We start from the raw sequence: 26,916 nt of genomic DNA on the forward strand, positions 1-26,916 counted from the left end.
AAGTGACTTAATTTGGAACTTAATTCACAGATATTAAATAGGTTGGATCTTTTTTTCTGTCAACAGTTTAGTTGGCTACAGTATGATTTGCTGTCGGTGCCAAGCGACTCCCATTTAAACATATCAACTTCTCTCGAAAAATACTAAGTGCATATTTAATATAACAAGTAATTATTGTTTCAATTACTCAATCCACACTAGACTACACACTAGACTACACACTTCCAGTCAATAGCATAATTTAAGTGGCTAATGTTAGCCCAAGCAAGCACTGCTAATTGTTCTGAGTAGTAACTAGCATTATATCCGAGATAGTGGGGTATGTTTCCAGAGTGTGAAAGAACAGACCCCGCACTCCTTATGTTGGAAAATGACAGTGACAATTAGCTATCATGTCACACCTCGCTACGTCCATCTTTATATCCATCTTTGTCTATGGTTAGCGATGTAGATGGAAATAGGACTTTCAAGTATTAATCAGAATTAGTTGAAGCATATTAAAAAATTGTAATTAACTTCTATGAGTTTTACATTAGTTTGTAGGTCTGTTCAGGTCAACCGCATTTTGGATCTAATTATCATCTGGTTTATAAGATTGAGTCTGACTGTGCTCATGTCCCCTTTTCTTTTAAATAGTATTATTATCCAATATTTTGGATGTGTTGAAACCTGTGTTGAAACCAAAATGAGCAGATTAGAAAATTAGAAATAGAAAATCGATTACTCCAATCCAAATCTCAGCTGAGAAACTTTCTAGAAGTCACCCTCCCAGCATACAAAAACAGAAGTACACCTTAAAATAAAAGCTGCCTGCTTGGATTTGACCTTAATTACTGTAGCACCAAAAACTGTGCTACAAAACAAATATTTGGGGCTTTGATTAAAATTGGCGTAAGAGGACAAAATGCATATGTATGTGTACTCTGGAAAGGATTATAATCACTTCATAGCGCACAGAGTGAATTAAATTTCCATGAGTTATTATGTATTCCATCATTAATCCGCGTCTTTATTTCCTACAGTGTTTCTGATTGTCATCACATTTAATGCTACTGCTTAAAATATATTCACTGCTCAGAAATTAAATGATCATTAATCTGCACACAATGCTCCATGTTTGTACAAATGAATAGGTCAGTCATTTTGACTATGTGTGAAAACATTCCCTGGAGTGTAGGAGTGATAAGAGTGTGTGGGCAGGTGGACATTAACTCTGCTACACGCTCCTGTATTGGCAATGTTTCCTTTCTCCTGTGCAGCATCCTACTTCTGCAGTATGGCCTGAGGGAAGTCCTCATTAATAAAGCCCTGGAGGGGTTTGCTTGTTTCAGACAAAGCAAGTTTGTCCTTGAACCAGAGGACACGGCTATAAAGGTTTGTCCAGTCAGAAGCTGAGGTATGCCAATCGCTGAATGTTGATGTGGTTGATATTGAATTTCATAAAAGTGTAACAGGGTGAAAGCTGTCAGTGCAGGCAAGGTAGGGTGTACCACACGGGTATACTCACCAAATTAATCCTTTATGTAGTCAATCAGAGTGATTCTATCTTTGTCAAAGTATGGTTATTAAATTAGTTTTCTATTTCTAAAATGAAGTAAAAATGTAAGACATCAGAAAGGAGCAGGCTGGCTAATGTTTATTTGATTGACAGTTAAGACATGGTGTTAACTAACTTGTACTAATAACTGCAGCTTACTTGTCAACAACTAACAATATTTTGGTAGCAGTAATGTTACATCTAAGCCAACTGTTTGCTCTTAATACTCTTAATACTTGCATGTACATTCTTAAGCTGATCAATGTTTTACTTCTGATTTGCTAATTAGCTATCAGACATTAGCAATTAGCTGCAGTATGACTCTAATAAAAGTCTATGAAGAGAACAAATGGACACAAACAGAACATGCCGATTTGCTTTAATTTATCATATTTTTTTATTGGACTAGTTATATATTGTTAATATACAGTGTATAGTGCACAAAATAGCACACTTAAAGTTCATTAGTTATGTTAAAATATGGAAGTATACTTCTATTAAATTCAGTTTAATATAGTCCTTCTATAAATAGAAGGACTAAATACCCTGCTATGCATCAAACCAAACATGTTTGGTAGGTGCAATGGCAGAAACAATGATATGCAACACAAGGTCAGATAATAAAAGAAAACGGTGCATAATAACGTTCAGGATTAAATAAATACTAAATTAATTTGGATTCATATCAAAAAAATTGATGAGTATTTATTTGAATACCTTACATGACATTACTGAATTCACTGCCATGTTTGCTTGTTTTCAGAATCAGTGATGAAATGAATTGTCACACTTGTGTTTTCCACACGGATGGTAACATGACTCAGTTTCTTCCAGTTGGACGCTCATATTTCCCGCAGACTTAACATGAGGTGAACATGGGCGTGACCGAACAGCTGTGAGTTGCTGTCCATGGTGCTGAACTGACAGCTACACTTATCACAACTATCACCTGGGTGCCACTTATCCACAGTAACAGTAGCAGTGACAGTAGAATAAGTACACCTGCTGCTTCTAAACAGGCAAGCCCAACTAATTAATGTTTTACCACTTCACCCCTGCCAGGACCTCAAATGCACCATGCAGGAAGTGAAGAACAGGTTCATCACTCCCTGACAAGGAGGTGAAAAGGCAATTATGGATATAATAAACGACACAGACCAGCAGGAAAGCTAACCAACCACACGGTTACTCTAAACAGTAACCACCATGGATCAAGGTTGAAGCTGGATCAGTACAACACAAATTCACATAATGCCAAATTAAATTACATTTTCAATAATCTATGATGAAGAAAATCAGCAAAAATGCACATTTGTGAAACTGAAAACTTTTATCAAAATAGCTGCAGATTAATTGTCTATCAGTCGACTATTAATAAATTGACTTCTTGTTTCTGTTCTAAATTCTTAATAAAACATTACGAGAATGCTTAACATTACATTTAGATTAAAATGTGACTTTGATGTCATCTTTTGTTTAATTTACAAATTAACAACTTGAATGTATTTTTAAACATGAAAAACAATCATGAGGTAATTTAAAAATAATAATAATTTATAGAGTTCTTTTCAAGATACTCAAAGATTCTTGACACAATTATTAAAAAGCAATATAGATTTTTGATAACTGTTATTAAATCAATATTCCATGCCAGCCATAGTCTCATATAATGAACAAATGAAGGCCAGTAACAAATAGTCATGGAAATAAGAAAAATGGGGAACAAGAACGAAACCAGCAGCTCTGTAATACTGTGGTAAGATGGTAGTCATGATGTGATATCCACAGTCTTTAGTGATGTCGCAGTTTTACTGTCTGCCTAATACATCTGTCACCAGCAGCTTATCCAACACCACCTACTCTTCTAATTGTGTGTGTGTATGTGTGTGTGTGTGTGTGTGTGTGTGTGTGTGTGTGCGCGCATGTATACGTGTGAGTGTGTGTACGTGTGAGAGTGTCGTGTACAGGAGGAAGCCGGATCTACCCCCTAGATCTTTACAGCTGTGGGAGACATTTCTGTTTAATGAGGTCTAGCAAGGCTCTCCCCTCAATTACTATTTATCAGCTCACAGTGTGTGTGTGTGTGTGTGTGTGTGTGTGTGTGTGTGTGTGTGTGTGTGTGTGTGTGTGTGTTTGTGTCCTCCCACTGCTCTTCAAGTCATCATCAATTCATCAGCAGTCAGTGCAAACAGTCAGAGATGTCAACCGACTGCCAAGAGTCTTAACTCTGGAGGAACAAATAGTGTGTTTGATTTATTGTATATTTCATCTCCAGGATGACTATTTGGTTCATGTTCAAACACAAAGCTCCCTGAAAGCCAAATTATATTTTCCCTTTAGTAGACAGGGAACAGCTTAGAGGTGACAAAACTGAGGGGAGAAAAATGAAGGATGAAATGCAACAAAAGTCCATCGCCAGGCTCAAACCTGGGATGTTGCAACTTCACGGTCATTATCTTAATCGCCTTGGCAACCAGGACGCCTCAAAATACACTTAAAGGTGGGGTTTTAAAGACAATTTTTTTAAGTAAAAAACAAACTATTTATTTAACTTATACTTAACACTTTACGCAGCCCTTCAGTTCAACATCTGTCTGAAACAGGCCATTTTAGATCCTGTCTCTTTAAGATCCCCCTCCCAATGACCCCACTCTGTTCTTATTGGCCAGCCCTCAAAAGCTGGCTAGCTCCAGAGGCTGCGTCAACAAGCTATAGTTGTAGAAATTAACTACTTTTTCTTTGCTTGAAATATCAGCTTCTCAATGTTCACTTCACATGTTCGAGCTGAAATCTGATCCAAAAAATGTGAGTAGACAACGCAAACAACACGTGAAAAAAATTAAGCCTCATCAGCTTGTCATCATGGTAATAAAAATGGTGCAAATAAAGAGTTCAGAGCAGGTTAATGCTCTGTGTTTTGACTTGAAGGCAGCATTTTTACCAAGGTTAGGAACTTTGAGGATGTTTCATAGAGATATCCAACATCATGACAACATATAAATAACAGAAAACCCCAAAAGCATGCTATATCCTTTAAATCATGTATGTCTTCTTGTTTTATTCACACAGTAAACACTTCACACCTCACTTTCCAAAGCACAGTGTGTTCAGGAGAAGTAGACTGCATCCTCATTTTTTCAGATGTGACTCCCAGCTGCCTGAAGGAAAATGGATTAAAACCTAACTGGCATCATTTTAAACACACACACACACATAAGCTCTGTGCACACACACCCCCGAACTCGTTCTAGCATACCAAGTGCTTCACCCGCCCCCTATTAACACACACTCACACACACAGTGGGGATCTCTCTTCTTGCAGAAGTCTATTATTAGCTGTTCAACCCAGAGACAAACTAATGACACTTTAGGATGAATCACCAGAGCTGCTGCCTCCAACTATCATTACACTCACCGCACAGCTACAGTAGACAGCCATGTAGGATGCTGGCGACCACACAAGCACACACACACACATACCATCAGTCTGTTTTAAGACCTGCAGCAGGTTTTGCCAGAAGTTACCACTGAGGCCCACGTGTCTGCAGGTTTTCATTTCAACACGAACAAAACCTGATTCAACTAACGCCTCTAAATCTGACATTTAACCTCAGATAACCAACTTCACTATCCTGTTTTATTACTGTCGGGATATTGGACCTTAATAGTTTATAGTCAAAATAGTCAAAGTCATCACAATCTTGTTTACTCATTCTTTGATTAAATATATGTGCTGACTTAATTCTGCACTTATTAATATCTTTATAATTAAAATGGGTCACAAGTAGAGCTGTGGCGGTTTGTTGGTCAACACAAAATTCATCACCAACTAATTTGATAATTAATCGTTTTAGTCATCCCTTAAGCAAAACTGCCAACTATTTGCTGGTTCCAGCTTCTCAAAGGCAAAGATTTGCTGCTTTTCTCTGTTTTATATAACTCTACACTGAATATCTTTGGCTTGGTTAGACAATACAAGACGCTTGAAGACATCCCCTTGGGCTGTGGAAAATTGTAACTATTATCTTTATAAAATCACTATTATCTAACATTGTATGTACTATTTCATAAACAATTTATCATGACAATAATGTCTGACAGATTTAAATAATAATCAGTATCACAGAATAAATGTTGCCTAACTATTGAGCAGTAAGCACTACAAGTAGGACAGCATATATGCGCTGTTCACTTATTAAACTTATCCAAATAAAAAACAGGAATCTACTGGACAGTTTGTGTTGTAAAAAGCACTGTTATCAAACTGCCACATATAAAGACGCCTAACTGAAACATGGCTAACCTGCTGCTTTATTCAGACTGACGACAAAACACCATCATTATTCTGTGCAAGGATGCCTGGGCTGTTGCTATGACAACTGATGTATATGATGTACAGAGGTGTCAAACAAACACACAGACCAGACCTTGGCACATGTGTGTTCTCACTGCAGACTGTGAGCTCAAATTCACAAAGAACGCAGCATCAACTGGCAGCAGATGATGTTAATGGTGATACATGAGATCGAGTGTCAGCTATCAATGAGAGTTGATACATGATCTGTTTTCCTTGTCACTCCTCGACAAGGAAAGGAGTCTGCACGTTTGACAGCGACCAAAAAACTGCGATCATTTTAGTCATTAAAACACTTGAACTGAGACAGCATTGAAATCTGTGAGATCAGTTGCTGAAGTAATAGGACCAAAGCCTGTCTGCCATGTTGAGTTGTGAGTTGGAGATTGGAATAAAACGTGATGCAAAAATGAATGAATCACAAGATGATTCCTCCTGATTTTGGTGACCCTCCAGCAACCATATTGGGTAAAGTTTCCCACACTGGTTGGCAAAATACCCAGATTTGTTAAGCTGCCACACAAACGAATCTCTTATCATTTTCATATTTCCATCTGCTCTGTATCCTGTACCCTTTATTAAAGATTTTCTGTAAAAATAAGGACTCCAGTTTATATAAGTGGATGAGTTTTGTTTTGGTTTTTTTGGGGGGGGGGGGGGTTATCTCAGGGGCATATCATGAAATCAAAGAATTTAACATAGAAAATTCTCCCTTTTTGCTTCAGATCTTGTTTCTCAAAGGAGAACACAGGACGAGTGATTTACAGAGCAGATATGTATGTCGTAGTAGACAAAAAAAGGCTGTTTAATTTCACAATCTCCCAGTGGAAAGGCCTTCACTGTTTGGAGTGAGCTCTTGAAGTACAGCAGGATACAGCTGTTATCTGAATGCACCAGATACCGTTTCATATGTTATGCTGCTCATCGAGTCGTAACTGCCATTGTAATGGTTGTGTTTATGCTTTCTATGCCAAAATAAGGTAATTGTATGTCCCTGAGTTGTAGCTTTATACTTTATACTGTAGTTACTTGCAAATGTTGAATAAGAGCCAATAAGGGATTCAACACTGGATCCTGATTCAATAGGTAGCTCGAAAACTCTGTTAACTCTGCACATAACACAGCAAATATGAGCGCCCCTCTTGACCTTGAAATAATCTGGGCCGTACTAGCTCCTGGTAGGATCTCCTAAGATAAACTTCCACATGAAGAGGAGCCAGCGAATGATTCATAGACTCCAACAAGCTCCAACAGGTCAAATGTACTGTATAAGACAACACCTCGGGCCAGAAAGGAGAGAGAATGACAGATATTTCACACTGCAAGCTAAGGCAGTGAGCTAGAGTTATTTTGGTAAATTTGGCTGTTTCTCAAAGCCAGATTGGACGGACTTTCAGCCAAACTTGGTCAGGAGTAGGAGCAACACTTACTGTACATTAGGAATCACACACCAACCTGACTGCTCTCATTCGTTTTGGAGAGCTCAAATAAACCCAGTCGTCATGCAATCACACATTTCTGTTTTGTTTCTTTTAGCTTTGCTCTACATCAGAAGGTTTGTAATTATGAGGGAGTGCACATAGTAATTAAAAGACATCATTAGATATTTGTTTATATTTTCCAGCCGTGGTGAAAAAGTATTAATCCTTTACTCACAGCAATGTAGAAATATGACAAAGCAAAATACTCATTTACAAGTAAAGAACCTGCATAATATATATGCAATTGCATACATGTTCTCATAAAATGTATTTAAAATACGAAAAGTAAAAGTATTTATTGGGAAAATGGCCCCTTTCATGATGTTATATAATAGTGGATTTGGGCTGCATGTAATAATTATTTTCATCTGTCCATTATTTTCTTGATTAATCTACAGAAAATAGTCAAAAATGTCAATAAGTGTTTCATAAAGCCAAAGACGACATCCTTGAATTTCTTATTTTATCCCAACTAACAGTCCACAACCCAAAGCTACTTAGTTTATTATCATAGAAGGCTGCAGAAATTGTCTTCTTAAAAATGACTCAAAATGATTAATCAATTATCAAAATAACTGGAGATTAATTTAATAGCTGGTACCCAATCAATTAATCAATCTAATCTAATCTAATCAAGAGTGTAGTGAGAGGGCAAGCAGTCAAGAGCTAAACAAACAAGACACCGTGACAAAGACATTATGAACGTGGAGTGAACTGCTGCTGATTTGGATGTGGTTGCTCCAACAGGTAAAATATGTGACCACATCCTGCTCTCCAGTTTCTTATGTCATCAGTGAAAACACCTGACAGCACGACTGACTGCACGTGCCCATCCTGCCACCAACATACAGTATGCTCTCCAACACAGCTGAAGTGTATTCTTAAAGGTCTGGTTTGACAAATTTTCAAGACTGTCTTGAAACAATAGTCAGGAGCCCAAATGATTATTGAAACAGTTTTTTCTTCTCCTGTTCATACTGACCATTAGATCTCTTAATAATGCACGTACAATTTAACTGATGGGGACCAAAATCATGTTTCAACTGTCCAAATGAGTCAAATCAAATAGATATCTTTCAATGTTAGTCTTTTCAATGCCAAAGTCTTTTTGTTGCTCATACTTCCACCAAAGCTCAACATTTGACACTAAAAATACTGTAAATGTGGCAGATATCCACTTGATATGACTAATTCAGGTTGCTGAAGCTTCATAGAAGTTTCTGTAAAGATTTAAATGGAGTTTTGCGGAAAATTACACATCTGGACAGACTATGGATTTGGCCCCATCACTTAGGCCTACATTTAAAACTTACTGGAAGGGGATCTTTTAATGGTCAGTATGAACAGGAGGAATGAGGAAACCATTTTCACTGTTCATATGGACACCTGACAGCTGTTTTAAGACAGAACATTTTGAACCTGTCCTTTTACCGTGACGAGCATAATGTGCCTACAGGGTCTGACACATGTGCAAACTGGCCACTCAGTAAAGTCATTTTCAGACATACATGCAGGCGGTCCCCTTGCCATTCTGTGCCCTAGATGAGTCCTTCCACCCTGCTCTTCCCAGCACAGTTTCTGCACCTATTTTGGATTCTAAACCAGGCCAGGCGCAGAGCTCTCTCAGCCCGACTCGTCTCAGTTTTACTGTTTCTGACCAAGCGGCAACAACCTCAGTTTGAATTTGAAGCCAATGCAGATGTCCCTTAAAAAGCAGTATCACTGATGGTCGCTAGATGCTGGCTCCAAAAAATCCCTAGCTCCAATAGACTCCCATTCAAAAAGGGTTAACTTAAATAAAAGTCAGTCTTTATGGTCCCTTTAAATCTCTAAATTCAGGCCCTCTAAAATCTCTGCTTGAAATGATTGTTCCGTTAATAAGATATGGGCTGACAATTTGCTCCCCGGCTCCAAAGTTTGCACTGAACCGGATTATTATCTCAATATTTTGGTAAGTTTAATGTTACTTGATAACGATATATCATATTAGCACAAGTCTGCACCACTCAGTTTTCACGCTAAGTTAGCGTTAACTTTGGTCCGTGTTCCACAGCATGAAAGGAAACACCCCACACCTCTTCTTTTGAAGGTCCTGACTCCAAACAGAAAAGATGGCACTGACCGTAAGCAGCAACTCGAGGGCCTACACCAAATATCCCCCTTAGCCCTGAACCCTCACGGACCTGCTAAGCACTTAAGTGCAAGAGGCTGCAAAGGCTCAAAATGGTATACAATTGTTCCCTTGGTATCCGCGTATCAAACATCACAGCACTGTGAACTTGGGGTAATACCCTCAGGCATAGTCTGCACAAATGCAGACTAACAGAAAGTGTCTATAAAGGGCTCAAAAGGTCTGTGAGGGAGCCCTGATGCACTTCATGATTTGACAGTGGGGACAGCCCTAAGCCTTTCGCAGACTTAGCAGGAACATACCTCTGTTAGTCCGTGAGTGTGGACATTGGGATCGGGCCAAGGCTTCAGACCGGCTCCAATCCAAACCAAAGGTGATGTCATGCCAGACTTCATCCATCTTTACATACAATATGTGTTTCTGACAAGTTTCTGACAAGTTCATCCACATCTCAAGATTCTGAGGGATTTTATTCAATGGATGTCAAATAAAATGAAGCACACATACATATCATATCATTTCTCATTGTTCAGTATGGATTCAGCTGTTAAAGATTGTGAAGGTGGCCAGCAAAATAGTGGGAGTGGAGTTTAGCAGCTTTGCAGAATTTTATAATAAGCAGGTGTTAAACAAAGCAATTAACATTTATCAAGACAAAAGTCACCCCCCTGCATGGAGAGTATACGCTTTTACCATCTGGCAGGCGCTTCAGCACTCCCATAGCTTTTAAACAGCAGTACAAAAATTCCTTTATCCCTCTTTCCATCCAAACACTGAACGTACTTTACAGAGGGAGATAGTCCTTGTACATCCTAGTCCCCCCGTCCCTGGCTTGGACGTATTTATTAGTTTTTCTTTTATAAAATTCATGTTTTCAACTGCAATTAATTAATTTTGTTGTTGTGTTTAATCTGTTGTGTGGTCTGTGTTGTTTTCTTCCTTTTGGAACAAAGAATGAAATGAATCTTAATCTGAAATGCGTGGAGTTCCCTCTCTTGATGAAAATGTCTTCATTCCTTTGCAGCCCCTTTAAATAAGATTTGGGTTAAAAACAGCAAAATGAAAACCACAAACAGCAGCTTTACAGTTATTTCCCAAAACGCAGCATTTGTGACAATTACACCTGCCTTTTTATTTCAGAGTGCAGCGATCTGTCTGACGATTGAGGCTAATAACGTAACCGATGAGGCTATTTTTAGCCTGCATGAAGATGCGCTCAGCAGTGATGGCGATGGCTTCCTCCCCCTCCTACACCATGATGACGTCCTGCTATTACGCAAAACCAGGGGTTCACCTTTTTGTAGACCTCCAGCGCTGTCACTGCTGGCGCAAATTTGTGCAACGAAATCTGAGACGATGCACATATGTAATGCACAGATGTCAGCTTAAGTTTTTAATTCAGCAAACATTTCTCTAAGTATAAACTTGATGTTGGACACACCCAGCATGGCATGAGGTAGCGGGCATCCCGGCTCATCTGATCCGGACCCAGCCGAGGTCGCTGCCTGCTCACCTCCACAAAGCTCCATACAAAAAAACCCTCCATGACTTTAACCACACAGACATTTATGTGCTTCAGTGAGTTCACTATATGCACTGACGCACGGAAACAACAACATGCCACAACAGAAAGAGGACACTTAACTATTTGTAGAGGAACTGGAGACACAGGTCGAGGCATTCCCCCTCCACCTCGTCCTCGGTCACCAGGTCCGACAAGGGGCGCGTCGGCACCGGGTCGGTCTCCTGCAGAGGCATTCTCATCTCCCGGAGAAGGAGCTCCAGGAACCGTCGGAAGTTTTTCTCCTCTGCTGCAGAGCCGGCCATCATTTCTCATTCCTGGACAGACAGAGACAGCTCCACCCGTCAGTACACTAACTTGTCAGGCTGAGAAAGAAGAGTCAGAAGCTGAGTGGTTGGACTGTCAGTGCGGGTCCGGACTACCTGAATGAATGTGGACTACCGGAGGAGCGGAGGCTGTTTGAGACCGGTGCGTCTGAGAGCAGCAGACCGGGCTGGAGGAGCGGATATACTACTGAGGCTGGACTGAGCCCCCATTCAGAACAGAGCAGAGCGGGAGCGCGCATCGCGTTATCAGGGATTTCGGATGATCAGAGGGGCGGTGACGTCAGAGAGGACGGTTCACATTTAGGTCATGAACGCGCACGCAGCACTGCCTCCGCTCCTCTGACGTCAGAGGTTTTTGTGGACACGACAAAGATGAAGATGAAGAGAGATGAAGAAAGATGACGCTTGCAACAGAACTGAACATGTAAAACTTTATGATAAATGTATAAGTGAAATAATGCATAATTAGTAATAGGTGATTGTCACCTGTCACTTCATTGGATACACCTGTGCAATCTAATTCAATCCAATACAACAACTCTGCCATAAATTATACTTTTTTGAAGCTTATTTTTTGTTGATATTGTCAATAAAGTGATAATTCCTCTCCATATTTATTACTGAGGTAGCACTAAGTGGTGGTGGCGTACTGGGGTGCATTATATTGTCTGGTGTTCCTCATATTTTGCCTGAATCATGTATATTAATAGAGTGGACAAAAATATTAGGACCACCAGTCAATAGTGCACCCTAGTACACCTCCATCACCCACTACGACCTCAATAATAAACATAAAGTAGAATCATCACCTTCCTGACAATGTTAACATAAATGGAAAATGTATAATAATATAGTATCATACATTTACAATTTAAAGCAGTGCTCTTGTATTGGATTGCTTTAGATTGCACAGATGTACGCAATAAAGAGGTCAGTGAGTTTTTGAGGACTTTATTTTAATTAGACTTTTTGGTGGGTTATGACCTTTCATAAGCCGAAAAATTAGACCATCAACTCAACTGTTGTTGTTTTTTTTTCAGAAAACTTATCTGTAACTCTACAGAAAGATCTAAAATTATAAACATCTACACTCGCCAGCCACTTCATTAGGAGCACCAGTACAATCTAATAATTGATTAAAATAAGTTCAACGTTTATGAAGCGTACATATTTACAGTTTTTTTGAGAGTGTCAGGAAGGTGATGATTCTACTTTATGTTTATTATTGAGGTCGTAGTGGGTCATGGAGGTGCACTGAGGTGCATTGTATTGAATGGTGTTCCTAATATTTTGTCCACTCCATTAACATACACAAGGGAGGGAGACACTTTTCAAAATAATGCACGAAAGTACACCACCACCATCCAACTAATGACACTTAAATATTAATATTTACTGTACCACTTATTTATTTATCCCTCTTCATGCGTATTATTTGATTTTTATTGATCGTAAAAAGCTTCTTGCACTATGCCCTCACCATTTTTTTGTCATAATTGAATTCCCTGACATTTTGTGTCCTCTGTTTGTTCTTCATACTTGTTTATATACTACTGTTTTTTGACTGTTTTCAGTAGAGTTGTGTGGTATACCTAAGTACACACACTGTTAATGTGGTGATTATAGTTTTTTTTTAAAGGCTTTTTGGTGTAGTGTTGAACATCTTGAATAAATGATGAGGAACATGATGGCTTGAAACATCTCATCAAATGAATGTGTATGTAGATGTGATGCTACTGCTGTTTTTTCCTTTTCTTTTTTCCCATTTTTCTGGTCACACATACAGTATCTGGAAATTATTTAGACGTCCAAACTTTTTCCTTTATTCAGATATAACCTATATTTACACAGTATACTGTGTAGCTAATTTTAACATATTTAAAGTCCCCCTCCACTCAAGAATGTTACCTCCTCTGGATGTTTGACTCTCATTATTTTCAATGACACGGTAATACTGACAGTGGTGGAAGAAGCACTCAGATCCTTTATTTAAGTAACAGTACGGATACAACCCATTACAACAAAAAGGCCTGCATGAAAAATCCTACTTAAATAAAAGTACATACAGTATTAGCAGGAAAAAGTAGTTATGAGTATTACAGTAAAAGTAGTGGTTTAGTCCATCTGACTGATATATTATTATATATGACATCATTAGATTATTAATACTGAGACATAAGTGTTAGAGCAGCATGTTACTTGCTCATGTGGGAATGTTGAGTCTCTTTAAATTAAAGTAAAGAGTACGTGTAGACCTGCTCTATATGCAAGTGCCCTGAGATGACTTTTGTTGTGATTTGGCGCTATATAAATAAAGATTGACTGATTGATTGATTCATACTGTTGTAGCTGCTGGAGGTGGAGTTAGTTTTAACTACTATATACAGTTCGATTAGTTTAGTCCAGTGGTTCCCAACCTAGGGGTTGGGCTCCTCGAAAGGGTCAGCAAATAAATCTGAGGGGTCGTGAGGTGATTAATGGGCGAGGAAATAAGAAAAAAACAAAGTTGTGATTCACAAATCTGTTTTGTTTTTTGACTATTTCTAAAATCTTTGATTTTTGGTGAAATATTGGATAATTTGAACATTTATTAATTATCATTAGTTGCAGCGTTTGAGACTCAAAGGCTGTTTTCACATCTGCTGAAGGAAGAGAGTTTCATGCTCACTAAACAACCAAGTTTAAGTGGTGAGTGTACAGGCAAGATTCATGACATCACAACTAGTTGGTCAGTCATGATCCAATATTCAACTTGCAGTGATGTAGCAACATAGGCCTCTACATACACAGTGCATTTATATTTTTCAATGCGGGAGAAGGAGTAAATTGAATTTTAAGAAGTAATTGCACTGTTTTGTGAAAGAAACATTAAACATAAATTATTATTCAAAGTAGACATCTTTATATCTTAAAACATGTCTGGAGGGACATTTCTCAACAGTCTGCAGGTGTATGTGCAGGAACTGATCCTGTTCCTATTACCTGTTTTTTTTTCCTCAGATGAACATGGAGCTTTTGAAGGTGAGTCTGCCCTCATTCTTCCAGTTGTTTTTAACCTTGTTTTTTTGTCCTGCTGGAAAGAACTTAAAGTAAACTGTGTAATAGCAGAAAGAGGCCTCTGGTTTAAAAGATACAGATTGATAAAAATGAAAGACCTCCCCAGACATGACGGCATATATAAATACTATGTTTTGGTCTGATGTGTTTTTCCATATAAAATATACTCAGTTACCTTTTGCAAATTCTTGAAATTAGATCTGTTCTTGCTCTCTTGATGAAAAAAGCTAAATTTCTCAATGAAGGAGCAAAAAGAGACTGAAATGTTGACATCTTAGTAGTATCAATATAAAAGTTTTTAAAAAATCATAAAACTTGAGTTCAATTGTGTGTATTACAGTTTTAAATTGTATAATAAACAGCATAAAACTAAAGTATAAATTATCAATCATCTGGCATTGAAATAAATGCATTAATAATACTTTAGTATTGTACGGGTAAATGTACATAAAGTATAGTCTGCTTAAAATGATATTTAACAATAACAAATGATGTGTATGTATATCTACATGTATAGATACAGTATATACATGCCATTGCACATTTTGTATTTTAAAACTTTAAATACTTTGTAGGGAGTGTGGATGTTTTTGTGTTGTGGGTTTATGCAAAATTGTGGAGACTGACTGTATTGTTCTGCTTGCTGATATGAAACTTAGATGAGGCTTCAACAGTCTGAGTTAGTCAAATCAAGGTGGATATCTGCCACATTTACAGTATTTTTAGCATCACACCCTCTTTGTGTAGTGTATAAGTATAGTGGCAAAAAGAGAAACTTTGGCACTGAAAAGACTGTAACGTTGAATTATATCTACTTCATTTGACTCATTTAGATGACTAAAGCTTCATTTGAGCTTTGGAAATATATTTTAAATATATGTTTGCACAGAAGGAGGACTGTGGATTTTGTCCTTCATCACTTACATTGTGTATTATGAACAAGAGGAATAATTAAATAAAGAAAAACATGTTTCACAGTTCATTTGGGCACCTGAGTGTTGTTTTAATAATAATAAAGATAAGCTTATTTATATAGCGCCTTTCACAAACCCAAGGACGCTTTACAGAGGAAAAAAACAAAAAACAAAACAACAACAAATAAATCAAACAAAACAGATCAAAACAAAACTATGCAGAGGTGGATGAAGAGAAATGTTCATTTTAACTGAGACTTGAATTTACTTATTTTTTTAAGACAAGACTTGAACATTTAAATGCACCTGTCCTCCAGTTCCACCACTTGATCATAAATATCTATGCCACTTGATGAGGTAAATACATGGGTAAATATTGCATGTCGGACATTTTAGTGTACGGACCAGGAAGCAGGCTTGGTGCGTCGTTGTTTTCAGGCCCCTGTTTTTTTTTCCATCATGAAGGAAGCAAACATGTCTGTCCCCGTGAGTGTAGGGGATCTGCTTCAGGCGGACCTCCAGGAGGACTCTGCGTACCGGGACGAGGGCCTGTGTGTGGTCGGTATTTTCGGCAAGAGCAACATGCAGGCGGGCCCGCTGAAGGAGTCTCTGATCAACAGCCTGGCGGACAAACACATCTTCACCCTGTTTGGGGTTGCAGAGGAGGAGGACGGCGGCTCCGCGGACTGCAGCAGCCACATCCAGGCTCTGTACAGCCAGGAGGACCGTGTGTTGTACCTGCTGCTCTCCTCCGTGTGCGACAGCCGCCAGCTCCTGCGGGCCTGCCGGTCTCTGAGCGCCGGTACCAGCCACTCCGACGCCCACGACTTCTGGAAAGGCCTGGACCGACAGCATTGCCTCCACCTGCTCTACATGTTCTCGGTGTGCCACGTCCTCCTGCTCGTCCATCCAAACCAGACTTTTGATGTGAGCTACGACCGGCTCTTCAGAGCACTGGACGCCTTGCGGCAGAAGGTCCTGCCTCTGATCCGGGCTGCCATCAAAGACTGCCCGGTGTCCAAAGAGTGGAAGCTGAACTGTCGGCCCTGCCCTCCCCGCCTGCTCTTCGTCTTCCAGATGAACGGGACTCTGAAGGTGGAGTTTCTAATTTAATGTCCTGAAATATTCACATTACAAGTTATAAGCAGGTGTACATGTTTTCTACCCTTTTGACAGGGGCCCCCAGACACCCAGGGGCCCCCAAAGCCCACAGATACTGTGTTCAATTTTCTATCAATCAGTTTTTATTAATAATGCGCCAAATTACAACAAAAGTTATCTCAAGGCACTTTTCTTATAGAGCAGATCTAGACCATACTCTTTAAATGAATGAACACTTGGCAACAGCAACAAACGGGAAGGAACCTCAAGCAGAACCAGGCTCTAAGTTGGGGGGTATTGTCTTGACTGGTTGGGGTTGAGAGGGGAGAGGGAGAGGGGAGAGAGAGGCACAGGATCAACAATTACTAAACTAAGAGGGTGTTTAAACTAGCAGTTCTCAACCTGGGGTCTGGGGACCTCCAGATCCCATAGGGGCAATTAAAGAGGATTTCCTCACTGTAATGTCACTGGTACTGTATTTATATATAAATGTAGGTAACACCACAGTCAGTTCAAAACTTTGCCACGTCGACACAGCTGATTGGAAATTGTCTCGGTGCAACTCTTAAAAACACACAATCATGCACATCATGTAGTTAAAGCAAAAGCAGTTGTCACATAATATATAGATCCAAACATACATAACGTAACAATTTCCTACAGAGTGTCATCTTGTGGGAAAAAAAGGTCCTAAAGAGCTTTGTGCTGCTACCTTACTACTTTTTAAAGTGCTTGTTGGCTGATACTCGCTGTGCTTGTGGGTCAGAGTTCAAGTATCAAGCAACTGTTGTTCCTGAGTCGACACTACACTCTTTTCTGCAGTGTCCAATACTGTGTTAATTAGGTCCCGCTTGTGTTGTTACGTGGTAGTGAAAAAATATATGACGTGTGTAGAGAGAATAAGAATTAAACCGAGCTGACAGACGAGAATATTTGTTTATATCTTATAACACACAGCACAGCAGAATCTTGTCACATACTGTAAGTCGCAGCCCTGAATGTGCCCGAAGATATTATTACATAAACTGCAGCGTATGCATTAAGTCGTCACACAATAGACTAGTCAGCGAGTTTCATATTAACGTCTTTTCTGTTTGTTACTCTGAAGGTCTCTGGAAACGGTTCAGAGTCTGGAGGAAACCCTGACAAGCCCAAAAAGCACTCACCCAGGAGGAGGCTGCAGCACGCCCTGGAGGACCAAATTTATCGTATCTTTCGTAAAAGCCGAGTTCTGACCAACCAAAGTAGCAACTGCTTGTTCACCGTGCCCGCCAACCAAGCGTTTGTTTACGTGATCCCAGCGGTAGAAGAGGATCCTGTGGGGGCCTTGCTTGGCCAGCTGAGATCCAACTGCATCTTGTGTGACCAAGATTCTACCACGTTGGTGTCCGGGCCGAGACGTTACCAGCAGATGCGACGTTCTGCTCGGCAGCCCAGCTTCATCGGTGACACAGGCAGCATGTCAATGGGCGGTCAGCTGGTGGACTGCAGCTTGAAGGAATTCCTCTGGCAGCATGTAGAGCTCGTGCTCACCAAGAAAGGCTTTGACGATAGTGTTGGCCGCAACCCACAACCTTCACACTTTGAGCTACCAACGTATTCCAAATGGGTTCAGGTGGCATCCAGACTCCACCAAGTCCTTATTAACAACACAGAGGAAGAAATATCTGAGCTTGTCGTGAAAGTGCAAAGCCAGCTGAAGGTTTTGGAGGGCTTTCTTGATGCCGACACAAAGTTCTCTGAGAACAGGTGCCAGAAAGCTCTGCCACTGGCTCACAGCGCTTACCAGTCCAACCTTCCACATAACTACACCACAACGGTGCACAAAAACCAGCTGGCGCAAGCACTGCGAGTGTACAGCCAGCACGCCCGTGGTGTGGCTTTCCAGCGCTACGCCCTGCAGGTTCATGAGGACTGCTACAAGTTCTGGAGCAATGGCCACCAACTCTGCGAGGAGCGAAGCCTCACTGACCAACACTGCGTTCACAAGTTCCACCTTCTGCCTCAGCCAGGTGAACACACTGCTTTCTGTCTCTCTGCTGTACTGCATCTGGTCAATTTAATATGTATGGGTAGTGAAATGTAAAATTAAATATAAAAGAAGCATTTGCACACTAAAATCTTCTAAAATCATGTTTCTTTTAACAGTAAAGCTTCAACAATAAGTCGACTACATAATAGAAAATTAATTGTCAACTATTTTGGTAATAGAATGATCATTTTGAGTTATTTTTTAAAGAAGAATATGTCCCAATTATCTGGTTCCAGCTTCTTAATAGGCAATATTTTCTAATTTCTTTAGTCCTCTATGACATTCTGAATATCTTTGGGTTGTGGACTGTTGGTCAGGACAAAATAAGACATTTGGGGATGTCGCTTTGGGAAACAGTGATTGACATTTTTCACCATTTTCTGACATTTTATAGATAAAAACAACTAATGAATTAATCGAGAAAATAATTACCAGATTAATTGATAATGAAAATAACCATTGGTTGCAGCCCTAATCAACATTTAATTTCAATTAGCTTCAGGCAAACATACACTGAGTAAAACACAGTAGTAGCTGACACATAACCTTGATGGGTGTAACACTGTGCTTCTTTCTAATTCTAATGAACACAAAACACAGAGAGAGAAAATAGAAAACGTCTTTTATGAACAAACAGAGGCAGTTCTCTGTGTATTCATGTTTCTATTTGAATATTGTATTTACATATATTCAAAGGAAGTGAGGAGAGAATCAGTAACACAGACACATCAATTCTGCCTCTCATTTCTGTAGGAGAGAAGCCGGACATGGATCGCAACCCTCCCATCCTGAACCACAACAGTAGGGGGCGCTCCACCAGTTCGTGTAACTGTGGGAGGAAACAGGCTCCTCGTGAGGATCCGTTCGACATCCAGGCGGCTAACCATGACTTCTACCAGGTGAGCAATCACATGACTCTCTCCTCTCTTGACTGTTGTCAGATATCACATGTGCAACTCATACAATGCCAACGTGACTCTTCTGTTTGTCTAATTTTTCGTACTTTCTGCACTTCCTGGAGATCACCTGTCAGTTAAAGCAGCAGAAGTGTGTTTCGGGCACTCTTTTCTTTGTTTATAGAGCTGCAGTATATTAATTTGATACATGATACAAATCAAGGCACCCCATTGATGCAAATATCATGTAAATCCAATATTTCCATAAAAGAAGACTCTCACAATGGCCTGATACACTGAGCGATATTAAAGAGCTACCATTTTATAAACACAATAGAAACATTTTCACAGTAAACATTGTCACATTACATAACCCTGCTTTAAAATCCGTATTGGCCTGAATATAAGATGTTTTTTTATTCTTAAAGTGACATTTTAAAAAGCTTGGGTCGTCTTACATTGTTTACAGTGAGTCTTGTAGAGTCAGTTAGCCCTAAAAGTGTTTTTGTTAGCTCAGTTTAATCTGCAGGAATTTCTGAAGGCTTGTGTTTTTCTGCCACAGAGGAAATAAATTCATGACTAGTGAACACCAGTCGAAAATGTCTTCTGATGTCTTTACTGCAGAAATGAAATTACTGCAGTCACAAATGATGAAGAGTTCAAAAAAACAGACAGTCTGCTGGCAGAGAAAGTAATTTAGACCGCCTCCAAGAGCCTGACAGCAGAGAGTGTGATTATGTGACTGATAGACAAGCTAACATCACATAAGTGTGGGATTTACATTCTGTTTCAAAGGTATTATTTCACTTTTATGATAGAAAAGTCAAAAGCAGCTGGGCGATCATTATAGTCGTGCTAATACAGGTTTTTCCACAGGTAAACTATTTCTGTTAGACATGCTCTATAACAGTGCTCTTCCTGAACAGATGCTGGAGGAGAAATGCTGCGGGAAGCTGGAGAGGATTGAGTTCCCGGTGTTCCAGCCCAGTACTCCAGACCCAGCCCCGGCCTCCAACCAAGCCCAGCGACTCCCATCTGAGGCCTCGGGCTCTGGTGAGGCAGAGAGGTTGAAGGAGCCAAGCACTGCCCAGAGCCACACACCTGGAGACACCAGCCTCAGCCTGGCTCTCAGTCTGGGCCAGTCCACTGACAGCCTGGGGCCTTACGGGGACGGGGAGGGGACTGAAACTCAAGTTCAGCAGAAGAGGCCAAGTCTCGTCGACCGTCAGCCCTCCACTGTGGAGTATCTCCCTGGTATGATGCACTCTGGCTGCCCCAAAGGCCTGCTCCCCAAGTTCTCCAGCTGGTCATTGGTCAAACTGGGCCCGGCCAAGTCCTACAACTGCCACACTGGTCTGGAGCAGCCAGGTTTCCTACCCGGGTCTTCCTTCTTATTGCCATGGGACTTGGTGATCCGCTCTCGGTCAGAGGAGGATACAGGACTGGGAGAGCCTCTTGATGGAAGCACCTCCTCATGGCCAGCCCCCAACAAGAGCCTCGTGGGGAAGCGAGGGAGCACCGGAGGGCTCGGCAGGAGTCGCAGGAGGGACGACATGGCTCGGGTTTTTGTGGGTTTTGAGTATGAAGACAGCAGAGGACGACGCTTCATCAGCTCCGGGCCTGATAAAATAGTGAAGGTGTTGGGGCCGGGGGGTGCCAAGGATCCCGCTACCAGGGTGCTAAATACAGACATGCCGCTGTACATCCCCTCTCCTTCCCAGGGCCGTGGCCTGAAGGCTCACTACGCCCAGCTGACTCGCCTTTTTATTGTCGTGCCTGACGCCCAGCTGGAGGTTACACTCAACCCTCAGGTAAGCAACCGAAACTAACCCCTACTCCTTATAATATTATTGTTATTTGGAAAAGACAATATCAAAGAATGTTCAAAAATGTGCGATATTTATACAAAAAGCCCTTTCCGCTATTTTTATACATACATGCACAAGAATTCAAAACAGAGCGGTAGTCTTTGAACATCTGTTCACGTCAGGGTTATACATTTTCTCCATTTAATCCACATTTGATCAAATTTATCTTCTTTCTTTTCAAGTTACAAGTATTGCAAAGTCAAGCAGAGAAGAACTAGTCAGCAATTTAGCTAATTATGTATGAGCGGCTCATAATTTCAGCAGTAATGAGTCTCTATAGATTGCGGTCGAGACCTCATGGGAGTTTTTACATTTATTTTGCATTTATCATTAGTGCTGTTTGTTGGAGACAGTAATGCTGTTGGCTTCCTTCATCACTTAAAAACAGAAGTTAAATTGGGCCAGAACCCAAAGGAGCTCAGCTTCATCTCCCTCAGTATCACAGCGTTGCCAGCTCTCAGTCATTTGGCGGGAAACATCCACTTTCAGACTCTTGTCTCATGCTGACTAAACAAATATATGTTTCATTGATTTTCTTGAATAGCTCACAGCAGCAGGATCAATATGTGTGTCTCCAAACTGGTAGAGGGGCTCTGTGCAATTTATGCATGGGGTATAGCAGTGGTTACTTCATTAATGATTTAGATTTAATGATACGGCACTGGGATCTTATTGCAGCCTTATTAATACAACAAACAGGTCAGCTGCAACACAGATTCAAGTTAATACAGTGAAATCATTGGTAGGAAAAAATAGCTGGATGGGATGAGTCACTTAAACAGTTTAAGTTTGATTTTTCTTAACAGAATCTCTGTTAACAGCAGTGTCATCTGACCCCAAAAAACAGGTGAAAGACGATCTTATAAAAAAATGTTATCTAAAGCTATGTCACCTTTAGTATTTATCCTGCACTCACAGCAAAAAAGCAGCAGTACATGGTGGAGACATTGGTTTTGTCCCGGTTTTGGCTTTTCAGGCTGCCCTCCTTATTTTTGGAGGTTATCCACACACTTCCGAAACTAAACCTAAATAGTTGTCCACATGCCTATATATGTATTTGGGGTGGTGGATCATTGTCTTGTTCCCCTAAATGTATCTAAAAAGGGTCACTTCACCCAAATTACAAATGTATGAGTAAATATGAATGACAACATGAACCGTGACATCATCACATAACAGCATCCTATCTAGTGGCATCATCAGTAATGTCTGTTGTTTGTTTGTTTTCAGGTTCAGCCTGGTCCTCCTCCCTGCCCAGTTTTCCACCCGGAGCAGACAGACTTAGTGTTGCCTCCTGATGGTCTCTGGGTGCTGCGGTTCCCCTATTCCTACTTGACAGATCGCGGCCCCTGTTACCCCCCCAAAGAGAACCAGCCCCTCAACAACTACAAGGTGCTGCGAGGTATCCTGAAGGCCACGACTGCTAACCCTCCTCCACAGTGAACTTTAATCCTTTTACTGAAGGACTTAACTTTCCTGCACTCAGTCGTATTTGTTTACACCTCCTGACACAGGCTGAGAAAATGTGGATTTTTTTTGTTGCCTTGCCCGCAGCAGGGTCAGTCCGTGACCCTCCCCCCAGACATCTTGTCTCGCTTCAATGTCAAAATCTCCCCAAGTGTGTTAGAAACGAATGGCTGCACATGGATAAACATGGTCCCCACAGACTGAATCCTATTGATTTTGATGACCTCCTGACTTTTCTGTTTACTGAACATTTTCATGATTCCCAGAGCAGCAATCCATCCTGTAGTGCCATCCTGAGGTTAAACTTTACATTTGTAACTCTGAGAATAGCAAAGTCACCAGTATAGCCTTTGTTCTAAGTATGCTTGAGGATTTAAGGGTGAAATTCACATCATAGCCTATAACAGACTGCTAAGATCCTGGTTTAGGCTCTGCTGGGACATTGTAAGCGTCTTTGTCTGACTGTTGATTCTTGTGATCCCTTGTTGGCAACTGATAGATTGATCAAGTTAAGTCAGTGTCAGAGGAAGTTCGTGACAGAAAGAGCTGTCTGACGAGCTCCAGCCAGGAGGTGATTTCACCTATTTAGTGTCTTAACGTCTACTCCACAAGCAGAAGACATCAACATGATGTTGGCATGGATCTAGGAAGGGTGATGTTGGTCAGTCCACCACTTCTGTCCAGGCTAAAATATCTTAACAACTATTGGATGGATTGCCATGAAACTGTTACACATTCATGGTGCCTAGACTATTAGTTGTAATAACTAATACTTGGCTAAAATTTCAGTTTCTTCAATGACCTGCAAACACAAACACAATCATTTTCAGCTGCCCTTTGTGTTTAGTGCTAATAAGTAAATATTTTCATGCTAACACACCAAACTAAGATGGTGACCATGATAAACATCGTACCTGCTGATTAACAGCATTTTAACATTGTGAGCATGATGGCAGACTGTGTTAGCTATGTGACTGTAGACTTGTAAGGTTGTATCTAAAGCCAAAGATAAGATTAAGTAGTTTCATCAGGTATGTAAATGATTGTGAAGTTATTTCCTCTTGCAGGTTCAAAATGAATGTGTATTCTGGCCGGCTGTCAGCTGTAGAGTTTTGAGTGAGACAACGGTTATTTATTGTCAGTACAAGGTCTTTGTTGTCTGTTTGGTGCATCAGGGATTTTGGGCCAAACACCCACATTACGCTTTTCATCAAAGGCCATGTCCATCTGCTGAATTTAAGTTGCACAGAACAATAGACCTACTGTAAGACGGGTTAAAGATGGTGACTGGCACTAGAAGCAGTTTGTTTGGGACCATGTATTTTTCCTTTCCTGTTTCTCCTTCCTCTTCCTCATCTTGGTGGAAATGTTTGATATGAGTGTGACTCCTTCAAGTTACAGTCGTGGCACATTAGAGCAATTATGACCTTCTCATAATTTTTGATAATTTTACAAAGAAATGTCGGCAGCAGTGCACTTAAGCAGCCATTAAAGCAGAAGGTGATTATTAGGCTGAACTTGTGTATATTTTGTATCATGTGCACAAAGGCACACTATTATATGAAATGCATCATTGATCCACATCCTACTGTAACACTGGTTACTAGAACCAGTGTGTAAGATTTAGTGGCATCTGGTGGTGAGGTTGCAGGCTGCAGCCAGCTGAATATCCCTCCCAATCAACCTCCCCTTCCAAGTGTGTGGGAGACCCTACAGTGTACATTAAGCTTGTGAAAAAATTGAACGGCCTTATCTAGAGTCAGTGTTTGGTTTGTCTGGTAATGACCACTGTAGAAACATGGCGGTGTATAATGATGTTGATATAACGGGTTCACTCTGAGGTAACAAAAACACAATGACTCTTATTTTCAGGTGATTAAACACTAATTGAAATATACTTATGAGTATTATATTCCATTTCTGCCAAGTCAGTTCTGCTAGATGCCACTAAATCTCACACATTGGTCCTATAAACATACTTACACACTGAGAGCTGGAGTGGAACATGTTCTTTGTTTTTCTGTAAATAAAAATAGCGGTTGGTGATTCTGTGTCAGATATTATTATTTATAAAGTTAAGAGTGTATAAAAACTGTATAAATATGAACAAACTGTAAAAATCAAAGTATTCATTTCTGTTGTTCTTCTGTTATTATCTTCACTTCATATGACTATTACGTTAAAATGCTGTCAGGGAAATGATTCAAGTAGGTTGGTGTGGAAACAGTAAATTAAGAATCAAAAGGCAGCAGAACAAAGAACACACTAACACTATAGAGTACAAAAGGGTTTTCTTCATCTTTATTCTTAAGTTAGAATAAAGGGATAAAGTTCAAAACTAAGGAAATATTAGACGTAAATCCTCTGAAAGGGAGAAAAGCCTCAAGTTTCACAGGTAGTTTTTTGAAGCAACATGCATTGCATTATACTTCTCGTTGTTTTAATGGCACCTATGTTTTAAAGCACATATAAACACATCTGCTCTACCCTGCAGAAAGGTGCAGCATTGACAGATTTTGTGTGCATGCAGAGCTTCATGCTGTCCGCTGTGGTCTCTCTGCTGACCTACAGCTCTTTATACAACCATGACACAGAGGTAATGATGTAACATGGCCGCTACGCTCGCAACATGCACAGTTTTTGGTTGGGGGCTGTCACCTCAGGCTTTCTGGGAGTTTTTTTCTTTAATATTTTACAGTTTGCTTCCCTGTTTCATATATCAGTGCAGAAGAGTGTCAGTGTAGCCTTGGACAGGAGTCAGACAGCCTCTCATTATATCCAGTGTGAACTAAATACTAAAGCTCAGGTGCAGTTTTGTGTTTTGCTTCACCTGCTTAATGTCTAGTTTGTTAATTGTTGTTTAGTGTGTCTTTCAGTCTTGGTGTCTCACTCCTATGTAGGAGTGTTGGAGGGTATTTTACATGTTTGTGCACAGAGGGAAATTGTCTCATAACCTACCCATTATTCCACCTGTCAGGCAAAAAAATTACCTCAAATACTGATATTGATTTTTCTTTAGTCTGCTTTTATTCTCGATCAGGTTTTTTTGCAGTGTTTCAACAACTTGTTAAAACTAATTCCTTTCCTCCTTTCATTTATGATGTCAATGTCACAACAGGTGAAGATCAACAGGTTGAGTTAACTTTACTGCTGGATGGTAGAAACAGATCAGTATGTAACCTACTTTCTGTCACTCATCTGCATTTTTATGACACCAGTCACACTCTTGATCCTGTAAGGAACAAGGAAATCCCTTGGTGATCTAAAACCTTAGTGACACACACACTCACTCACACACAGACACATACATAAACACCTAGCCTTCAGGAATGTGGGTAATAGCAACAAGGTTAATAACAAAACTAAGTACTGTGATTCAAGGTCATACAGTTAAACAACCATTGGTCCAGACTTAAAGAAACATACATAAAGTATACGTTTATTTGTGTGGCAGCTTTCACAGATACAAAATCCTTTACATTAGCGAAAGAATTCACTATTCAATGTAAAATTAAAAATAACATTGAAAGGTTGACAAGTGAAAATCAACAAACCAGCGAGGACAAAGTCAGATAAACAAGTACCGAAGACCTGAGACACCACAGAGGGAAAAAGCCAATAAAAAGCAATAAAATAAAGTGGAGCAGCTTTTCAACTGTTTCTGTCATAGATGTCACAAGGGCTGTGAAAGAGACTCTGCACAGTTCATTTCTTAATCTTCAATTGATTTTTACATTTTGATGACAGTGCTGTGTTCAGCTAACATGTCATCTTACCTTCTCAAACAATTACTTTCAATTTCTTTCACTGGTTATACTAAAATAACACCTCATCTGACATCTGCTTTCAGTTTTTCCTCATATACTAATTACTTTGTCCCCTGTCCACTGCCTGTTGCCAGACGGTCAGCTTTGCTTGGGTATGTATGACGTATCTTCTACCTTACTAACAATTTACAACTAATTTTATAACTAATTCTGAAAGCCCACTAAAACTGAAAATTCAACTCCTTTCTGCATCATTTTTGCTGCCACTTCTTTCAGTGCTTCAACTTTGTTTCCTTTGAAATCTTGAACTACAGCTTTTACTGCCACTCAGACATTTCAAGATCCAAATACTTATACATGCAATTTCTTTAAAATAAATTAATTTCCAGTTCAAGTTACAGCATACGACCTAAATTCAGACCAACATATACTTATATATACTGACACCAACAGTATCCCAGTA

General features: G+C 40.0%; 2 protein-coding genes across 2 annotated transcripts in view; one reads left to right on the forward strand and one right to left on the reverse strand.

Annotated features, from left to right (window-relative positions):
* The window catches only part of ppm1e (protein phosphatase, Mg2+/Mn2+ dependent, 1E), a 36,917-nt gene extending 25,587 nt beyond the window's left edge, over nt 1-11,330 (reverse strand). Inside the window, exon 1 of the mRNA XM_053332183.1 lies at nt 11,149-11,330. Within this exon, the coding sequence (XP_053188158.1) occupies nt 11,149-11,330 (182 nt within the window). The remainder of the gene's footprint in view (nt 1-11,148) is intronic.
* Nucleotides 11,331-15,746: 4,416 nt separating this feature from the next.
* Nucleotides 15,747-23,300, forward strand: smg8 (SMG8 nonsense mediated mRNA decay factor). Its single transcript, XM_053331647.1, has 5 exons — nt 15,747-16,417; nt 17,532-18,435; nt 19,209-19,354; nt 20,278-21,162; nt 22,450-23,300. The coding sequence occupies exons 1-5, from the start codon at nt 15,782-15,784 to the stop codon at nt 22,660-22,662; spliced, it is 2,784 nt and encodes a 927-aa protein (XP_053187622.1). The 5' UTR covers nt 15,747-15,781; the 3' UTR covers nt 22,663-23,300.
* The last annotated feature ends 3,616 nt before the right edge of the window (nt 23,301-26,916 follow it).

The sequence above is a fragment of the Scomber japonicus genome, chromosome 13 (assembly GCF_027409825.1).
Source record: "Scomber japonicus isolate fScoJap1 chromosome 13, fScoJap1.pri, whole genome shotgun sequence".
NCBI classification, from domain to species: domain Eukaryota; kingdom Metazoa; phylum Chordata; class Actinopteri; order Scombriformes; family Scombridae; genus Scomber; species Scomber japonicus.